Consider the following 19,796-nt stretch of genomic DNA (forward strand, 5'->3'; position numbering starts at 1 on the left):
AGGGCACTCAAGGTACAGCTCTAGTGGGGGTGGGGTGGAAAGGCTAGCAAGGTATAAAAGATTTAAAAATAATGGAAATAGGTGGGAAAAGAAAAATCTATATAAATTATTGGATAAAAACAAAATGAAGAAACAGAAAGGGGGTGGGGATGGAGGAGGGAGTTCAAGATCTAAAGATGTTGAATTCAATATTCAGTCCGGAAGGCTGTAAAGTGCCTAGTCGGAAGATGAGGTGCTGTTCCTCCAGTTTGTGTTGGGCTTCACTGGAACAATGCAGCAAGCCAAGGACAGACATGTGGGCAAGAGAGCAGGGTGGAGTGTTAAAATGGCAAGCGACAGGGAGGTTTGTGTCATTCTTGCAGACAGACCACAAATGAACACCTCATCTTCCGACTAGGCACTTTACAGCCTTCCAGACTGAATATTGAATTCAACAACCTTAGATCTTGAACTCCCTCCTCCATCCCCACCCCCTTTCTGTTTGTTCCCCCTTCCTTTTGTTTTTTCCAATAATTTATATAGATTTTTCTTTTCCCACCTATTTCCATTATTTTTAAATCTTTTATGCCCTGCTAGCCTTTCCACCCCACCCCCACTAGAGCTGTACCTTGAGTGCCCTACCATCCATTCTTAATTAGCACATTCATTTAGATAATACCAACACCATCAACGCCTCTGTGTTCTTGTTCTTTTGTCTGTGACATCTTTTGATTATCTGCTCCTATCACTGCTTGCTTGTCCCTACAACCACACCAACCCCCCCTTCTCTCTCTCCACCCCCACCCCCCCCACCTTAAACCAGCTTATAATTCACCCCTTTCCTAAGATTCACTCAGTTCTGTTGAAGGGTCACGAGGACTCGAAACGTTAACTCTTTTCTTCTCCGCCGATGCTGCCAGACCTGCTGAGTTTTTCCAGGTAATTCTGTTCTTGTTTTCTTTCTAACATGGTGTTCAATTTATTTTGCTTGTTTTTCAAATTATTGTGAGCTTTTGTTAGGCTATGACTGGGATTTTCCATGCTTGATCACGTTTGGTGGCGAGATTGGAGAATCCTGCGAGAATACCCTAGGCACGTTTCCCGACGACGTGAGTCCAGGAAAATATCCCCTCCCCCAATTGTTAGCAGGCCGCGTTTCCCGCCACTGAATGTTAGGAACTTAATTTGAACGCAATTGCATCGCATTATTGTGGCCACTTGCTGGAATCACCCCCGCCCACCCACATCAAATTTAAAGCCCATGTCGGTGTGATTTTATGACAGCATGATTTACAACTGTCTTTAAAAGGTGTGCACCTGGCGACCTGAACATCGAGGGGAACTCGGAGATGACTGCACATAACTTTGCATAGCGCTCACGATGATTCCAATGCAAGGAAGTGGCTCTGCAAATTCGGTGGGGGGGTGGTGTCATAGGCAAGTATCCACAGCGGTTTCTTTGTGGCTGACTTGTGGTGCTGGGACAAGGGCGACAGTGCCGGGGAGAAGAGGACCTCAGGCCAAGGACGACAGTGCAAGGGAGAGAAGGGGGAGACGGGAACCCAGGGCAAGGGCGTCAGTGTAAGGGGGCTGTCATGGCAGCACATGATGGTGGGGGGGAGGGGTGGGGGAGAAAATAGCCAGGCAAATGCCAAAACTTAACAAAGATGAATGCCCTTCCACAGCTGAGAGTGTTTAGCTTGAGCACAATTGACATGCTTGGAGTTAAGCTAGTGAAGCAATTACATCCACTCAAGCAGTACTAATTCCTGACAGTGCCAATGATTGCTCCTCTACTGTTAACCCCTCATGCACACACTTCAAACTTGAATGAGTGCTATGGTGCTGCAGACCCATTGGGCAACTGGGCAAGCTTGAGGATCCTCTTGGGAAAGGTGGCCATCAAATACAGATGGAGGGGTGTACTGCTAGTTCCTTGCAATAGGTTTAAATTGATATTGAAAATTCACCGTCATGGTCCAAGCAATGGACAATGCCTAAACCTTGGGTGAGAATTCAGGGTGCAATCGAGTGGCCAAAGCTGTCACCACTCGATCGTGTGGTGTGCAGCAGTGCTGGGTGGGGCATGGTGAGACAACATATGCACTAAACATTGGGCATCCATGTGGTGGCCTGGGTTCTCTGGCATGCGTTAAGGGACCATGAGAGGTAGCCGCAGGTGATGGCTTGACCAAGGGTCGTCCTTAGAAGTCAACTGCTGACTCCATGTCTCTCTCTTTGATACTGCAGTGAGGAGACCATCAGCAACTTGGGAGTCTGGTGATCTCACTGTCTGCCTCATTGCTTGTAGGCAGGAGAGAAGAAGGAGTAGAATGCGACAGAGGCACCTGGCTCGCCAAAGGGAGGAGCAGAACCCTGAAGACCAAGGGGTGGCACAGTCTCCTCTGTACGCAGAGGATGATCCCCAGAGACCGGTCTCTTATAGGCATATCGCTCGACCCAGCGTCTACAGACAGCGCATGTGCTACCTGCAACTGAGCGAGAACCTGTGTTGCTGAAGCCTGCGCATGTCAAGGGAACTGGTCATGCGCAGATGCCACCTTCTGCAGGTTTTGGCACCACAGGGACTCGGAGGGCATCCACTACCAGTGGCAGTTAAAGTTACCACTGCGCTCAATTTCTACAGCAATGGAAACTTCCCGTGCTCCACTGGGGACCTGTGTGGGATCTTGCAAGCCTCCCCATAAATGCATCCAGCAGATCACGGACACCCTTTATGCCAAGGCACACAACTTTGTCAATTTTGACAGAGATCAGGGAAGCCAGGAAGCAAGAGCGCTGATATTTGCTGAGATTTCCGATGTCCCACAGATGCAGGGTGAAATCTACTGCACTCACATGGCTCTTAAATCTCCCGAGCAACGAGCAATCCATTATGTGAATCACAAAGGCTTCCATTCTTTCAATGTTCAACTGGTCTGCGACCATAGCAAATGGATCATGCAGGTGTGTGCAAGATACCTCAGAAGCATTTGCAACTCATGCATCATCAACAGGTCTTAGATCCCTGACATCTTCCAGGAACCACACAGGATGCAGGGCTGGCTCCTCGGGGACAAGGGCTACCCACAAAGGGCGTGGCTCTTCACGCCCACGTGGCAGCCTCAGACACCTTGTGAGAGATGGTACAACGAGGCTCATGCCACAACCCAGAGTTTGGCTAAGTACACCATTGGCATCCTGAAAATGAGGTGCCAATGCCTCCAGTACACTCCCCAGAGGACATCACGCATCATCATGGCTTGCTGTGTGCTACACAACCTGGCAATGCAAAGTGGGGTGGGCCTGGATGATGAGGAGAAACAGCAACTGCACATTTCCTCCAATGAGGAAGAAGTTGAAGGGGATGAGGGCGATGAGGTCCTGGAAGGTGCGGTTGCAGGCGAAGAGGCCATTTCACTGGCCAAACAAGGCAGGTGTGGTCGTGAAGCTCTCATTGCCACAAGGTTCCAGGTGGATGATGATGAGATGCAGTGAGGACACTCCTGAAATCTTCACATTGTATCTGGGAACACTTGACACTTATCTGGCTGAGGGCAGCACATGTACACTCTGTGAAGGGGCTCATTTCATTGAGAAGCTACTGAGATACGGCAGGAAGATGGGCTTTAAGACAACTTGATCCTTTGGCAGGCTTCATCACCTGTTCCCTTCAGCACCACACCTGTCAGGAATGGTGACGAGATGAGTGAACAGCCCTATCTCTCAGGTGCTGAGAACACACAGAGAATATCATGGAACCCAGTGACGTTTGGGTACAAGGTTCTCACAGAAAACAAAAACCACATGGAGTTGCAGGCATTATTAATCTGGAGAGTGACCTTGAAGCCCAACAATCACTGTGCTTACAAGGTTACACACTGCACAGGGAAAAGGCCCTGGATTGCAACACTAGCCTTTATTTTGTGCAGGAATCAAGGTTTGACATGTGATTGACATGAACACTGCTCATCATAATAAGCATCCAAAGGCAAGGAGACATTCTCGGGAGTGTATTTACAATGGTCAACTTTAAGTGCAAGTGATTAACACCCGTGCCCACATTATACAATTAAATCTTCTTGACCTTTCTAATCCTGCTGCTATGTCTGGGTGCTGCCCTGACGTTCACAGCAGAGATGGAGGTGGCCTGCTAACTGTTATGCCATGTTGTTTGTGATGATCTTGGTGGACATCTTCTTGAAGGCCGAGACCTGGGGGGCCCTAGCCTGCTTTTGGGGTCCTGTTGTTTGACAGTGGAACCCTCCACAGCCTGCAGAGCTGGAGCTGCTGTAGTCAAAGGAAGCAGGGATTCAGATCGATCGGACACTTCCAGAGTCACCTGGATGGAAAGCCCCAGGGCGTGCACCTGCTGATCCTCCTCCCTATGCGTGCCCAGGAGCCCCTGGCTGACTCCTTGAGTGGAAAGGGCAGCTGCAGTGAGCTCAAGATGCCCCACCCTCTTCTTGCGTTGATACTGATAGGTGCCAGCAAGTACCTCAGCGATAAAGTGCAGCTCCTGCAGCAGTGCAGGATCGATGTTCTGGACCAAGGTCTCCATGGCAGCCGCCATCCTATCAGTGTTGAGTTTCATGTGTTGGCATGCCTGCACTATCACCTCAGCCTGAAGGCGGATGGACTCCTCCACTGTGCCTTGCAATCTTTGGAGTGTAGCGGACATTCCTTCCCGATATTCCCGAGTTTGCCTTTGCAATTCCAGCAACTGTGACATGACCGAGTCCAGAGGCTCCTCATGTGACTTGGACTCAGCAGATTTCTGGCCTCCAGTGGTCCTCTGAATGCCGGCAACCTGGGAAGTCCCTGCCACTGCCTGCTGTGGATCAGACAATGCAATGTACTCACCAGACTGTGACCCCGAGGCTACTCTAGAGCTAGGTCCCACTGAGGTGTGTCTCTTTGTGTCTTTGGAAAGTATGGGATAGCGCTGTGACAGGTCTTCATTTTCAGTGTTTGTGGATTTCTCTTCCATGGTATCCTTGGGGCTGGAGTCGAGGACCTGGCTCGTAGGCTCCATCCGCTGCTTCCCAGATGTGCCTGTGAAAGCAAGGAGAGATAATTAGTGCATGGGAGGGGACTGCGGAACAGGGGAACTCACCTACAGCTTGGCTGCCTGATGGATGTTGCACTGCTGGATCCTTACTTGCTTGAGCGCCGCCAACCTCACCATCAGCACAGACATAGTCTACATCGTTGCCGGCTAGCTGGATGGCTCTATTTTCAAAGTCTGTGAGGACCTAGATATCGGGCATTCCTCCACCAATCTCTCCCTTTTATTGTGTGCCAGCTTGTCCTGCGTGAATACAGATGGAGAGAGCGTAAGCAGGATGCCTGCCAGGCCAGATGAGAAAGATGGCTGGCATGTGTGGGTGGTGAGTGGTGCCATGGGTGGGATGAGGACACGATCTGCAGGGCAGATGAAGGTGTGTGTGAGAGGATGAATAGTGATGTCCCTTGCACTAGTAGTGAGTGAGATCCCTGTTTGGGTTTGAGAGTGTGTGAGTTGAGAGTGATGAGAAGAGTGACTTATCCCAGCAGAACGGAGGAGATCATTCACCCTCTTTGGCACTGGGTGGCTGTCATCTTTTGGAGTGCTTTGTGCTGCTCACCGGTGCCACCATCACCAGTGCAGGATTTGTTGCCTTGGATGCGGTTCTTCACCCAGAGCAGTGGGTAAATGGCATCATGGTGAGTCTCCACTGCATCCAGTAGAAGCATTGCTAAATTTGGGGGCAACAGGTTTTCTCCCTTTGGTAGTCATCAGTTCCCAGCAACTTCCTATCCCTTGAAGAGTGCTAGCTCTGTGCAGGGGGGCCTTTAAGTATGATGCATGGTTTACTGAAAACCTGAGGTCACGGCAGGGCGCGCAAATCAGAGGTCGCCCTGCCAGCGATCTGACGTAAAAGCCCTGCCTCGCAATTTTTCAAACAAAGTGGCACATGATATGGCAGAAAAAACTGCCATTGCTTTTGGCGAGTCATATGCCAATTTCCCCATCCAATATTGGACTTTGTCGATTTCTGGAACAATTCTGCCCTATGTCTGCACTTCAAAAACCTGAACCTCTCTTTCTATGAATGGAGAGCTTTATTCTATTCTAACCCCTATAGTTTCTGCACATTCTAGAACTTGAAAAGTTAAAAATTCTTTCCTGGTTGCGCATGTTTCACAATATAACCCTATATAATGGCCTGTAATTTTCTAGAAACTAGCACCTAAACACTGGCTAAGGGAACAGCATAATTGCGATTTTAAGAGCAAAAGGTTGACGAAATCTTGGCATTAGTAACATATTTTTACACTGGTTTTTACACTACATCCAAGGTCTTTAGTTTTTTGTGCCAAACTGCTAAACCTGTGCTGAAACCCTCTGGTGCTCATCAACTCAATCCCCACACAAAAGAACATTTACACTAGATTTAATAGTACTGAAGACTTGTGCTCCAGGACTTGTCGTGCTCCTAGCCAAGCTGTTCCAGTACAGCTAACACTGGCATCTAACCAGCAATTGTGGAAAGTTGCCCAGGTGTGGCCTGTACACAAAAAGCAGGACAAATCCAACCCAGCCAATTACCGCCCCATCAGTCTACTCTCGGTCACTAGTAATGAAAGGGGTCATCAACAGTGCTATCAAGAGACACTTGCTTAGCAATAACCTGCTCACTGATGCCCAGTTTGGGTTCCAGCAGGACCACTCAGCTCCTGACCTCATTAGAGCCTTGGTTCAAACATGGACAAAAGGGCTGAACTCCCGAGGTGAGGTGAGAGTGACTGCCCTTGACATTATGGCAGTATTTGACCGAGTGTGGCATCAAGGAGCCTTAGGAAAACTGGAGTCAATGGAAATCAGGGGGAAAACTCTTCACTGATTAGAGTCATACCTAGCACAAAGGAAGATGCTTGTGGTTGTTGGAAGTCAGTCATCTTGGCTCCAGGAGTTCCTCAGGGTAGTGTCCTAGGCCCAACCATCTTCAGCTGCTTCTTCAATGACCTTCCTTCCATCATAAGGTCAGAAGTGGGGAAGTTTGCTGATGATTGCCCAATGTTCAGCACCATTTGTGATTCCTCAGACACAGAAACAGACCCTGTCCAAATGCAGCAAGACCTGGACAATATCCAGGCTTGGACTGATAAGCAGCAAGTAACATTCGCGCCAGACAAGTGCCAGGCAATAAGCATTTCCAACAAGAGAGAATCCAACTATCGCTCTTGACGTTCAATGGCATTACCATCACTGAATCGCCCGCTATCAACATCCTTGGGGTTACCATTGACCAGAAACTGAACTGGACTAGCCATATAAATACTGTGGCTACAAGAGCAGGTCAGTGGCTAGGAATTGTGCGACGAGTAACTCATCTCCTGACTCCTCAAAGCCTGTCCATCATCTACAAGACACAAGTCAGGAATGTGATGGAATACTCTCCAGTTGCCTGGATGAGTGCAGCTCCTACAACACTGAAGAAGCTGGACACCGTCCAGGTCAAAGCAGTCCGCTTGACTGGATGCACTGCAGGAATTCACCAAGGCTCTTTAGACAGCACCTTCCAAACCCACAACCACTACCACCTAGAAGGACAAGGGCAGCAGATAAATGGGAGCACAACCACCTGGAAGTTCCCCTCCAAGTCACTCACCATCCTGACTTGGAAATATATCGCTGTTTCTTCACTCTTACTGGGTCAAAATCCTGGAACTCCCTTCCTAACAGCACTGAGGGTGTACCTACACCACATGGACTGCAGTGGTTCAAGAAGGCAGCTTACCATCACCTTCTCAAGGGCAACTAGGGATGGGCCAGCCAGCAAAGCCCACTTCCCATGAATGAATAAAAAAAAAATTCTGTAGTATTGATTTAAAGCTATAAAAAATAGTAAAGCAGAAACCAAAGCTACTATTTATGGAATTTTACAGCAAGTTATTTGACAATTATTTTTATTTAATCTTCCTGAGGCCTGCACTGTACGACTTTTCTGGGCATAAAAAAATACGGTATTAAAAATGGAAAAGATTCTATGGTTGCACTTTCTTGGAATAGGGATTTAAAGAAGGCACATGTGCAAACGCTGCAATTTCCTTGCGCACCGATTGTTTACACTGGTTTCTGTTTGTTTATGGTAGTTTTCATGTTCTGGCAAATGCTAATGAACTTGGCAAGAAATTTTGCATAAGTATTGGTTGGCAAATTTGATTTTAAGAGCCTGAAGACTGAAAATAAAATGGAATAAATATTTTATAAACAATTAATATAACCCATCTTACATATAATAGGAATTATAGTTTATCATATTAGCATAGAAATATTAACAAGCCTTTACAACATTTTTTGTGTGCTATTTCAATGGAGGTGTTAATCTGCTTATATTGAATAGGATAACACCTTGTTAGAGTGGGAGGAATTAGCAAGAACTCACTATGGCGATTCATTGAGTCTGTGGGCAGTAACAGTTTTATGGACAAGGCCGGGCTTCCAGCACAATGCTTCTTAACCAGCACATTGGGTTGCGCAAACTCAATTTATGCTCAAAATGCCTCAATCGTTTCTGCTGGTTTAGCCAATTTTAGGCAAATTGTGCTGGAAAATCCAGCAACTCTGTGGCAATGTGTCTGCATCTTTTTTTGGAAAAACCATGATTAACAGTCACTTGTAATTACATGGTTGCAGACACTAGGATCAAGCACAACATGATAGTTACATGGATTAGAATACTTTAAAGCAAACAAAAGGAAATTGAATTAGCTCCAAAAGAAAAGGAAAAAGCCAAAATTATAATAGACTGAAAATTAAAGGAATAAATATTTTATAAACAATTAATATAATCCATTTTACATATGAGAATAGAAATTATAGCTTATCATATTAGCATAGAAATATTAACAAGTCTGTATAACATGTTTTGTGCACTTTCAACAGAGGTATTAATCTGTTTATTTTTAAAAACATCTTGTCAGAATAGTGAACAGAGCAATAACAATAATATACCTCTAAAATAATAAAACATCTAAAATGGAACATAAAACAAAATATTACACTGAGCCACATAAGGAAATGCATGGACAGATGGCCAAAGCTTGGCTGAAGGGGTAAATTTTAAGGATGTCCTCAAGGAGGGAAGAAAGGTAGAGAGGCAGATAAGGTTAGCGAGGAAATTCCAGAACTTAGGGTCTTGACAGCTGAAGACACAATCACCAATGATGGAACATTAAAATCAGGGATGCTCAAGAGACCAGAATTAGAGGAGCACAAATATCTCAGAACGTTGTAGGGCTAGAGAGGGATACAGAGATAAGGAGGGAGAAGGCCTGTAGGGGCGTGAAAACAAGTATGAGAGTTTTAAAATCGAAACATTGCTTAACTGGGAGCTGTTGTAGGTCAGCCAACACTGGAGTGATCAGTGATTGGATGATCTCAAATTTACAGATGGTAGAATGTGGGAGACGGGCCAAGAGAGCATTGGAAAAAAATCAAGTATAGAGATAACCAAAGCACAGATGAGGGTTTCAGCAGCAGACGAACAGAGGGAGGGGTGGAGTCGGGCGATGTTGTGCAAGTGGAAATAGGCAATTATAGAGATGACGCAGATATATGATTGGAAGATCGTCTTGGGATCAAACATAACACCAAGATTGCAAACAGTTTGGTTCAGCCTCAGTTTCCAGGGAGAGGAGTGGAACCAGTGCTTAGGGAATGGATTGTCACTCCGCTCCTTTTTATTCACTTTAGTTTGGAGCTGCAGACTTCTCACCCAGACATCTGACCTGGGCCTGCTGAGAAATGTGCAGACTAGCTGCTCCTGGGGGTCTTCAGTGCAGTGCAGGATTTTCGGGGAAGTGAAGCCATGCTCCCTTTTCACAGCACCAGCTGCCATAAACCAGGGGAAGCGCTGGGGATGGGGTGGGGGGGGTGGTGTCAGGAGGGTAGTCATTTGGTCACAGGGTGTAGTCGGAGGTTGGGGGGTGGGATGGGTTAGTCGAGAGGTGGGGATTAGTCAGAGGTACAGGGATGGGAGGGAGTTGGGAGGGTTGGGGGGTAGTTGGATAGTCAGAGAGAGGGGGCAGTCGGGTGGTCGGGGCTGTTGAGGGATGGGGCTGTTAGTTGGGTGGTTGGAGGGGGTCGGGGTGGTGTGTTAGTTGGTGGGGTGGAGGGTGGGGGGATAGTCAGGGCCTGGGATTGGGGGAAGATCAGTGAGTATATGGGGGGGGAGGGGGTGGGGGTTCAAGTGGCAGTCAGGAGGTGGGGGGGGTTTAATCAGGTGGTTGGGAGGGCATAGGATGTGAGCATTAATCAGGGGTGTGAGGGGTGGGAGGCAGTCGGGTATGAGGAGGTCGGGAGGTTAGTCGGATAGTCGGCGGGGATAGTTGGAGGGTTGGGGAGGTAGTTGGTGGGGTCCAGTGGAGGGGTCTAGGGGGTATATTTACCCAGGAGTTAGAACTGGTTTTAATCATTCTAACTTTTCCTGGGTAACTATTCTGCTAAGAGAATCTGAACTATCCAAAGTCTCCAACTTTAAATCAGGGTTTCGGAGGGTTCCTGACTTGGAATAATTGCCCAGTGAGAGTTGAAACTTCCCGGGCAATTCTAACATAGTCCTTGCCTGGAGTCTTCTGAGGGGTCCCCCAGTTCATCTTCTGGGGCACCTCTAGGATATGACCCTCTGGGGAATGGAAGATCTGGGCCAATGGTTTCGGTGTTCTTAATATTTAGCTGAAGGAAACTTTGGCTCATCTAATACTGGGTGTTGACAAGCAACCTGGCAGTTTAGAGACAGCATAAGGGCCTAGAGAGGTGGTGTGGAGTTACAGCTGGGTATCATTAGGGTATAAGCAGAAACTGATGCTTTGTTTGCAAAAGATGCCATGTTCTACCTCCATAAGCTTGAGGTCTTCCAAAACTCTATTACTCGTGTCTTAATTTATAGTAAATCCCGTTCCCTTATCACCTCTATGCTTGCCTTTATTTACTCCCGGTTAAGTAATGCTTCAATTGTAAAACTCTCATCATTGTCTTCAAATCTCTCCATGGCCTTGTCCCTCCCTATTTCTGTAATCTCCTCCAACCCTACAACTCTCTGAGATAACCGTGCTCCTCTAATTCTGGCTTCTTGTGCATTCCCAATAATAATTGCTCCACCATTTGTGGCCGTGCCTTCAATTGTCTCGGCCCCAAGCTCTTCCTGACACCTCACCGCCTCTCTACCTCCCTTTCTCCTTCAAGACACTTCTTAAAAGCTATCTCTTTGACTAAGCTTCAGGTCACCTAATCTAATGTCTCATTATGTGACTTGGTATCATATTTGCTGAAATGCCTTTTATTATGTTGAGTGTGCTATATAAAGTTATTATTGTTGCTGATGTCATGAAGGAGCAATACGTACATGAGAAATAAGAGGGGGGCGGGCAAGGTACAGGTACAGGTGTGGGAAGAGAATCTGGTCCAGTTGATTCTCTGGCTACAATTAGATAGGTAAGAATGGAACCAGGCGAGTGCAGTTCCAACCATCTGAACGGTGGTGGAGAGCTTTTGGAGAATGGCGGTGTAGTCAATGATATTAACCACTGCAGGCAGGTGAAAAAGGACAAGAAGGGATAGTTTACCTTCATCACAGTCACATATGATGTCATTTGTGATATTGACAAAAACAGCGATGTTGCAGGGGCAAAACCTAATTAAAGGGGAAGATGGGCATGGATCTGGGAGGTGACAGCACATTCAAGGACTTTGAAGAAGAGTGATAGTTTACAAGGACTGTGTGGTCAAGGGTTGGTTTATTAGAGAGAGGGGTGATGATGTCAGATTTTCATTAATCGCTCACAGACTAACTTTTTTTATTTTTTCACAGGGTGTGGGTGTCACTGCTAGGCTAGCATTTATTGTCAATCCCCAATTACCCTCGAGAAGGTGATGGTGAGCCGCTATCTGGCTTATGTGGACGTTTTCCTGATTTCCCTTGTTATTGCTGTGTACATACAACATGCACAACTAAAAAACTGCCTGTAAATGCACATTTGAACAATTTATTAAGCTATTCTGTCAGACTCACTGGTCCTGTATGCTGGGTACTCCAGATGCTTGTATCATCACTGCTTGTGCTCATGCTATCATCACCATAGACACAGTATCCAAGCTGAACGGCATTTAAATGGTTTATCTTCCCATCATCCTCCATTTCTTCAAGTTGCTGTCTTCGTAAACTAGCCAGCATTCTTGCTTCATCAGATTCACTCATATCCTTTGGCTGATAATTCAACCAGTTATATTCCTAGCAAGGAAAAATAGTAATAATGATATGGCTCCAACATTGCTTTTCTTCACCAGAACTCATTACCAAAAGAAGCTAACAGGCATAAACCTGTGAATGGCATTCATTCTTCATTCAAGAACATTGTTGACACTTTTCTAGTTATTGGTTTTGTGCTTCTTAAGTGTTGAAATATTTTTTCTGAGACATTTTTCCAAGTATTTAAAAACATGTTGTATAAATCAAACATTAAAAACATGCACTTATATTCCAAAGCAATCTCGTGAGTTTAAAAATTTACATTATCTTGTCATGAAGTCTCCACTGATGAACTTTCCTCTTTAGGTGCATGCAATGAATGACATACCAATTCTTCACTGCCTGTCAACAGCAGCTGATGATCAGCCAACAAAAGCAGCCATTTGTTGACTGATCCTTTTAAATAAGCTTCTTTAAAAACAGTCTGCATCAGCAGAAAATAGAGTTGGAATCTGTTCTGTAAACTCTGTGAAGCATAACCAAGTCAATCCTCAAAAAAGGGAATATTAATATACTCAGTCTCTTCTTTTGGTTATCAGAAAAATGCATTCTTCAAAAATCCCTTTGAAAGCAGAAATTTGACTGTAATCACATGCTAAGATCCTTCCAATTTTGCACAAGTAGCTGCTGAACAACCATCTTATCAAATCCCTTCACATTGAATGCAGGAATTCTTGCATTGCTTCATCAATGTGTCAAAATCAATTATTTGAAATCAGATTTTGAACTCCTCACATCTTCTCCTTCCCCCTTAAAACCTGTCGAGAAACTTCTTGTCTCAACTTGCCTTCTCTTCTTGACATCCTGATGCACTCAAGAATTTATCATGTGGAGAACAGGTGTATTTAAACATGCATCTGACTTCTCTGTGGCGCAGCTCATTCAAAAAGAAAATTATAGCACCATTATACCATTTTATTTTTCTGCTTCCATGTCCTCCTACAGTATATCATTCACTCCCTTATCAGCTCCACTCTGATCTTTTTCAGGGGTATGCGAATATAGCCTTGATTGAATCACAACCAACTTTCACTCCATCCTGGTAGGGAAGTACTTTATTAAAATCCAGAACTTGTTTCATAGATAATTCTGGACATGATTCAGATCTGCATCAATCTGCAGCACAGCCTGCTGTTACACTGGCACATTAGTCCATTATGGAAAATTGTTGAAGTCTGGACATTAGCTTCACCATCTATTATTTTCTTTATCATCCTTAAGGGTCTCAACTGTTCTGTAGAATTCTTCCGATTATAAGTGTATTCAAATATTCCCATGGGCGTGGTAATTTATTCCAGTGTCAATTTATTTTTCTCTAAATCTTAATAAATTTTTCTCCATTTTCTATGATTTGATATTGTGACAATTTTAACTTCCACATGCACACTGACAACACAAGCTCTACTATCCTTGTCTATTGACATAAATGGCTGATATATAACTGTTTATAAGACCTCCTTCTGTGCTGTAACTGTTCTATATTCTAAATGATTGTGTTTCTGGCCTTAATTCCGCCAATATTCCAATAGCCAAGATCTGTCAATTCTCAGTGGGCCACTTGACCCCAAGACAAATTTCTGCTACCAAACCTGTTCTGTTACCAAGGTTGCTTTCTTCCACCTCTGTATCTTTCACTTTCATGCTTAAAATTTAATCTATACTTTTACTATCTTGAGGCTAGTCTTCTTCGGTGTTCTTCTAGAATGGTCCCAGGGATGAGGACTAACATTTCACGGATAAACTGGAGAAGCTGGGGTTGCTCTCCTTAGAGCAGAGAAGGCTAAGTGCAGGCTTGACAGAGGTATTTCAAATCATGAGGTGTTTAGATAGATTAAATAAAGAGAAACCCTTCTAATGGCTGAAGAGTCGATGACCAGAAGGAACAGATTTAAGGTGACTGGCGAAAGGATCAGGGGCGACATGAAGAATAAATTCTTATGCAACAAGTGGTTATGATTTGGAATGCACAGCCAAACAGGATGATGGATAAAAATTCAATAGTAATTCTTAAGGGGAATTGGTTAAGGTTTTGAAGAAGAAAAAATGCAGGGATATGGGGAGAAAGCAGGTGAGTGGGACTTACTGGATTTCTCTTCAAAAGGGTCAATGCAGACTCAATGGGCTGAATGGTCATCTTTGGTGCTGTATTATGCTATTATTCTAGGTAACCTTCAAACATGCATCATCCACAAATCACAATTAATTCAGAAAACTGAAACTGCATTGTCACCTGTACCAAGCTCCAATTCCTCACCTTTGACCTCTCTAAGTTCTAATGGCTCCTGTGTCCCAGCATTTCAACTTCAACAATAATTCACATTTATAAAAACTTGCATTCAAGATCCTCATTCTTATGTTAAAACATGGAACTGGCCACTCCCTCCCAGGCAGAGCCATCACAGGCTCCACGGGCCAGAAGCTGCTCGCCAAGGTCATTGAGGCCAATAGGACACCAGAGTCAGCAGGCTGTCTCTCAAGCCACTCCGAGCGATGGGGCGGCACCTAGACGTAGCACCTGAAAACGTAAGCATAAGGCACCATAGGCACTCCACGTGTATGTCACTGGTGATTTTGTGTTGCCTTTAGGATAAGGACCCAAATTTTTCTTATTGCAACGGAGTATTGTTTGTCCATTTCTTTTGGACAGAATAAAGTCCACTTTTGTTACCATGGCTGAGGGTGTTTCATTTGTGGTGCATTTTTCTTTTTCACATATTTATCATGAGTGATTGAGTGGACATTGATGTTTCTGCACTAAGCCCTTAGTTGCAGCTGAACAGACCATAAGACCATAAGACATAGGAGCTGATAAATCTTGGCTGATAAGTTTCTCAGCCCCATTCTTCCACCTTCTCCCCGTAACTTTTGATCCCCTTACCAATCAAGAACCTATCTATCTCGGTCTTAAATACACTCAATGACTGGCCCTCACAGCCTTCTGTGGCAATGAATTCCACAGATTCACCACTCTCTGGCTAAAGAAGTTTCTCCTCATCTCTGTTCTAAAAGGTCTTCCCTTTACTCTGAGGCTGTGCCCTCGGGTCCTAGTCTCTCCTACTAATGGAAACATCTTCCCCATGTCCACTCTATCCAGGCCTTTCAGTATTCTGTAAGTTTCAATCAGATCCCCCCTCATCCTTCTAAACTCCATCGAGTATAGACCCAGAGTCCTCAAACATTCCTCATATGTTAATCCTTTCAATTCTGGGATCATTCTCGTGAACCTCCTCTGGACCCTCTCCAGGGCCAGAACACTTGCTGAGATATGGGGCCCAAAATTGCTCACAATATTCTAAATGTGGTTTGACCAGAGGCTTATAAAGCCTCAGCAGCACATCCCTGCTTTTATATTCTAGTCCTCTCGAAATAAATGCCAACATTGCATTTGCCTTCCTAACTACTGACTCAACCTGCAAGTTAACCTTAAGAGAATAGGTGGAAGATGGGGCACATAAATGCCACGTGTGGAAGTGCCAGGCAATGCTGTTTCTGCTGATTCATGTGTGTGGAGCTAGCTGAAGGTTCTTTGGATTAAATTGTCCCGGTTGTCCCTGCCTCCTTGGTGTAATTGTGGGTCAGCGTGCTGCCCCTCATCATCGCCCTGTGCTTCCTCATCCTCTGAGGCACTGCTGGATTCATCATGTGCAGCCTCATCCAGGGCGTCACGGTCTTCATCATCAACTGCATCCTCCCTTTCCAGCGCAAGATTGTGCAGGACACAGCATGTTACCACTATCAGAGAGACGCGATCTAGGGGGTACTGCAGTGCGCCCCATGAGCAGTCCAGGCAACGGAAGTGCATCTTGAGAAGACCGATGGCTCTCTCCACCACAGCCCTTGTGGTGCCCCGGTTCCTATTGTACCGATGCTCAGCTTCTGTTTTTGGATGGCACTGTGGCGTCATGAGCCACCTTCGCAGGGGACAGCCCTTGTCACCCAGCACTGAAGAGCCCCGGAACCTGGGAGTGTCTGAGATGTAGGCGTCGTGGGAGCTGCCTGGGTACCTTAGACAGACTTGTAAAATCTGCATCCTGTGATCACACACTATCTGCACGTTCATGGAGTGGAAGCCCTTCTTGTTGACAAAGGCACCGGGCTCACCTGCTGGCGCCTTGATGGCCACGTGTGCAGTCTATTGCACCCTGGAAATGGTGGAAGCCAGCAATGGCCGTGAAGCCTCTGGCTCGCTGTGCTTGACTTGCCTGGTCACAGTAGAAGTGGATGAAGGTGGATACCCATCTGAACAGAGCGTCTGTAATCTGCTTGACACAAATGTGGACAGCTGATCGGGAGAGACCGCAAAGATCACCCACTGAGACCTGGAAGGAGCCAGAGGCATAGAAGTGGAGGGCAACTATGAGCTTCAGAGCCATTGGCATGGGGTGTCCACCCACACAGTTAGGGGAGATCTCAGGGCCAATCATCTGACAGATATAGTTGCCTGTCTCCCTTGGGAGTCGCAGCCTCCTTCGGCACTGCGCCTCAGTCATATTGAGGTAGCTGCTTCGCCGCCTGTATACCCTGGCAGTAGGATAGTGGTATTTTCTGCAGCCCCTTGCACCTTGGACAACCTCTTGGCCCTGCGCCCCTTGTGCCTGCGCCTGGCCACCTCCTTTTTCTATCCCTCCCTTCCTCCTCAGGGGAGCTGCCTCCAGTGGAGAGATCAGAACCCATACCCCCAGGAAGCCTCCGGAAAGCTGCAGGCCCGAGAAAGATTACTGTCTGCAGACTGGTTTCAAAGTATACAAAAAGCTCTTGGAAATCGATGAGAACTGCTAACAATCACACAGGCAACTTTTAAACACTTTCTGCAATTAAAACTTTGTGAAAACATGAACAACCCCTCTGAGTCCACATATCCTGACATTGCATGAGTTTTCTTAAAAAATCTCCTACCCGCCTGCCTGTTGGGCCCGTGCGCTAACGAAGGTCGCACGGGACCCTCAAAATCCTGGACAATTGGCAGGTTAAGTGCCTTAACGAGGCCTTCAATTAATGGTGGGCGAACGCCCTGCTGCTGAGCGCGCCTGCTGACTGAAATATCGCGATGCCGCATGCTGATGTCGGCATGCTCACACGCGAAATGTCAGCACGCGTCGTTTAAATGCTGATGTGCGGGCTCTGCCACCTGCACTTCAGCCGGAAAATTCTGGCCCATGTTACCAGTCTTCTCAAAGCATATTCTCCATTTGCACCACCATAACACTGGGTCATGCCTTGTTCCTTTCTTCCTTCCTCCATTTCGAAATTGGAGGTTAATCTTTTAGCCATATATGTCCACCTTTTATAATTCTCTACCTAGATCACTCTGCTTTGCACATTTCTTGTTATTTTTAAAACCTTCCTCTTTGACCATACGCTTGACTCTCCACCCAACTTTCTCTGTTTTCCTTTTGTTTCATTCCCACCATTTTCCTCCTTGAATATCAAGTCAAGGAAATTCCTGAATGTGAGGAGCATAACAGAAATATCAGTTGATGTTGCCATTTAAATTACTTACACACAGACCTATTTCTACATGATATTCTTTTCATTTTACTTTTCTACTTGTTTCCTTTGTGTTTAGGGATTTCTCCTCAACTATTATAACAAATTTATCCTACACAACTGCTCTTTCCAACTTTAAAATTCATATTTTGGAATGTTCATTTTATCAACAGTTACTCCAACCAACACTACAATGCATTGAAACTTGCTTAAATAAGTACACTGCACTGTGTATTTAGCTTAGCTGGCATTGAAATGAATGCAAGTCACTGCACGTCTGCACTCATTGATGTACAGTATATGTGCTTTGTGATATCAAGCATGTCCAATAGCATACCAAGGTTCATAGCACATGATGTTTGACCCACCTGACAAAACAAGTTGAATCGACTCAACAGTTTGAGCCTAACCATTCAAGGGGCATCAACAAGAAGGGAGTATTTTTAGTGTATGTCATGTGGAATGTTTCCTATCCACAAGTGAAATAGAATTTTATGCTGGTGGGATTTTTCGGTTCTGCTGAAGTCAATGGACTTTTGAATGGCTTGCTGCATTTTATGGCCCCCTCCCCGTAAAGTTCCGCTGATGGAAAGAAAAAAATTCTAGGGCAACTGTGCAGTAATCAAACTTAAACCTCAAATGTTAATTTTGCAGCACGAGTTGAAATATTAAAGTCTTGTAATTTGTAATAAGGATCTAGTTTGAAGATATTCAAAGAAGTAGCCAGTTTTCAATTTTACCTTGCTTCATTTTCAGTACAGATTGATTGCTAATCTTTTTGATGTTAAACACTGAAGTATAATTTAAAAGGTTTTGCTGAATGATATTCTTCACAAACCGAGAAATGCCTCGATTTGAAATGATTGAACAGCTGCATTTAAAAAATGGTCTGTTATGTACTTACTTAATGCACTGAATACTGATAAATGGCTATCAAGTTTCTGAAGAAATGGGTCACCATTATTATAAACCAAATGTAAAAAAAATTATTGCATTCAGTATTTCATTTTGAACAAACAGAAAATATTTAACATATTTTATGCAGAAATTAGATTATTTTTCTAAAATGTGCTATCTCCATATTTATTCTCTAAACAATTAAGAAACTGATCCTGGAAACCTTTAATACTGGAATGAAGAACATTGTGTGATGGAATTGAATGGGAAGTCTCTGGTGATAGACTGTCCACCAATATCCATTACAAACCCACCGACTCCCACAGCTATCTCAACTACAGCTCCTCACACCCCGCTTCCTGTAAGGACTCCATCCCATTCTCTCAGTTCCTTCGCCTCCGTCGCATCTGTTCCGATGATGCTACATTCAAAAACAGTTCCTCTGACATGTCCTCCTTCTTCCTTAACCGAGGTTTTCCACCTACGGTCGTTGACAGGGCCCTCAACCGTGTCCGGCCCATCTCCCGCGCATCCGCCCTCACGCCTTCTCCTCCCTCCCAGAAACATGATAGGGTCCCCCTTGTCCTCACTTATCACCCCACCAGCCTCCGCATTCAAAGGATCATCCTCCGCCATTTCCGCCAACTCCAGCATGATGCCACCACCAAACACATCTTCCCTTCACCCCCTTTATCGGCATTCCGTAGGGATCGCTCCTTTCAAGTGAAGCAGCATTTCACTTGCATTTCCCCCAACTTAGTCTACTGCATTCGTTGCTCCCAATGTGGTCTCCTCTACATTGGAGAGACCAAACGTAAACTGGGCGACCGCTTTGCAGAACACCTGCGGTCTGTCCGCAAGAATGACCCAAACCTCCCTGTCGCTTGCCATTTTAACACTCCACCCTGCTCTCTTGCCCACATGTCTGTCCTTGGCTTGCTGCATTGTTCCAGTGAAGCCCAACGCAAACTGGAGGAACAACACCTCATCTTCCGACTAGGGACTTTACAGCCTTCCGGACTGAATATTGAATTCAACAACTTTAGGTCGTGAGCTCCCTCCCCCATCCCCACCCCCTTTCTGTTTCCCCCTTCCTTTTTTTTTCCAATAAATTATAAAGATTTTCCTTTTCCCACC

General features: G+C 45.4%; 1 protein-coding gene across 1 annotated transcript in view; it reads right to left on the reverse strand.

The window, feature by feature from the left end:
* Positions 1 to 19,796, reverse strand: part of cfap20dc (CFAP20 domain containing) — a 557,307-nt gene that overhangs the window by 140,769 nt on the left and 396,742 nt on the right. The window contains exon 17 of the mRNA XM_041191616.1: positions 12,039 to 12,257. Within this exon, the coding sequence (XP_041047550.1) occupies positions 12,039 to 12,257 (219 nt within the window). The remainder of the gene's footprint in view (positions 1 to 12,038; positions 12,258 to 19,796) is intronic.

Source organism: Carcharodon carcharias, chromosome 7, assembly GCF_017639515.1.
Source record: "Carcharodon carcharias isolate sCarCar2 chromosome 7, sCarCar2.pri, whole genome shotgun sequence".
NCBI classification, from domain to species: domain Eukaryota; kingdom Metazoa; phylum Chordata; class Chondrichthyes; order Lamniformes; family Lamnidae; genus Carcharodon; species Carcharodon carcharias.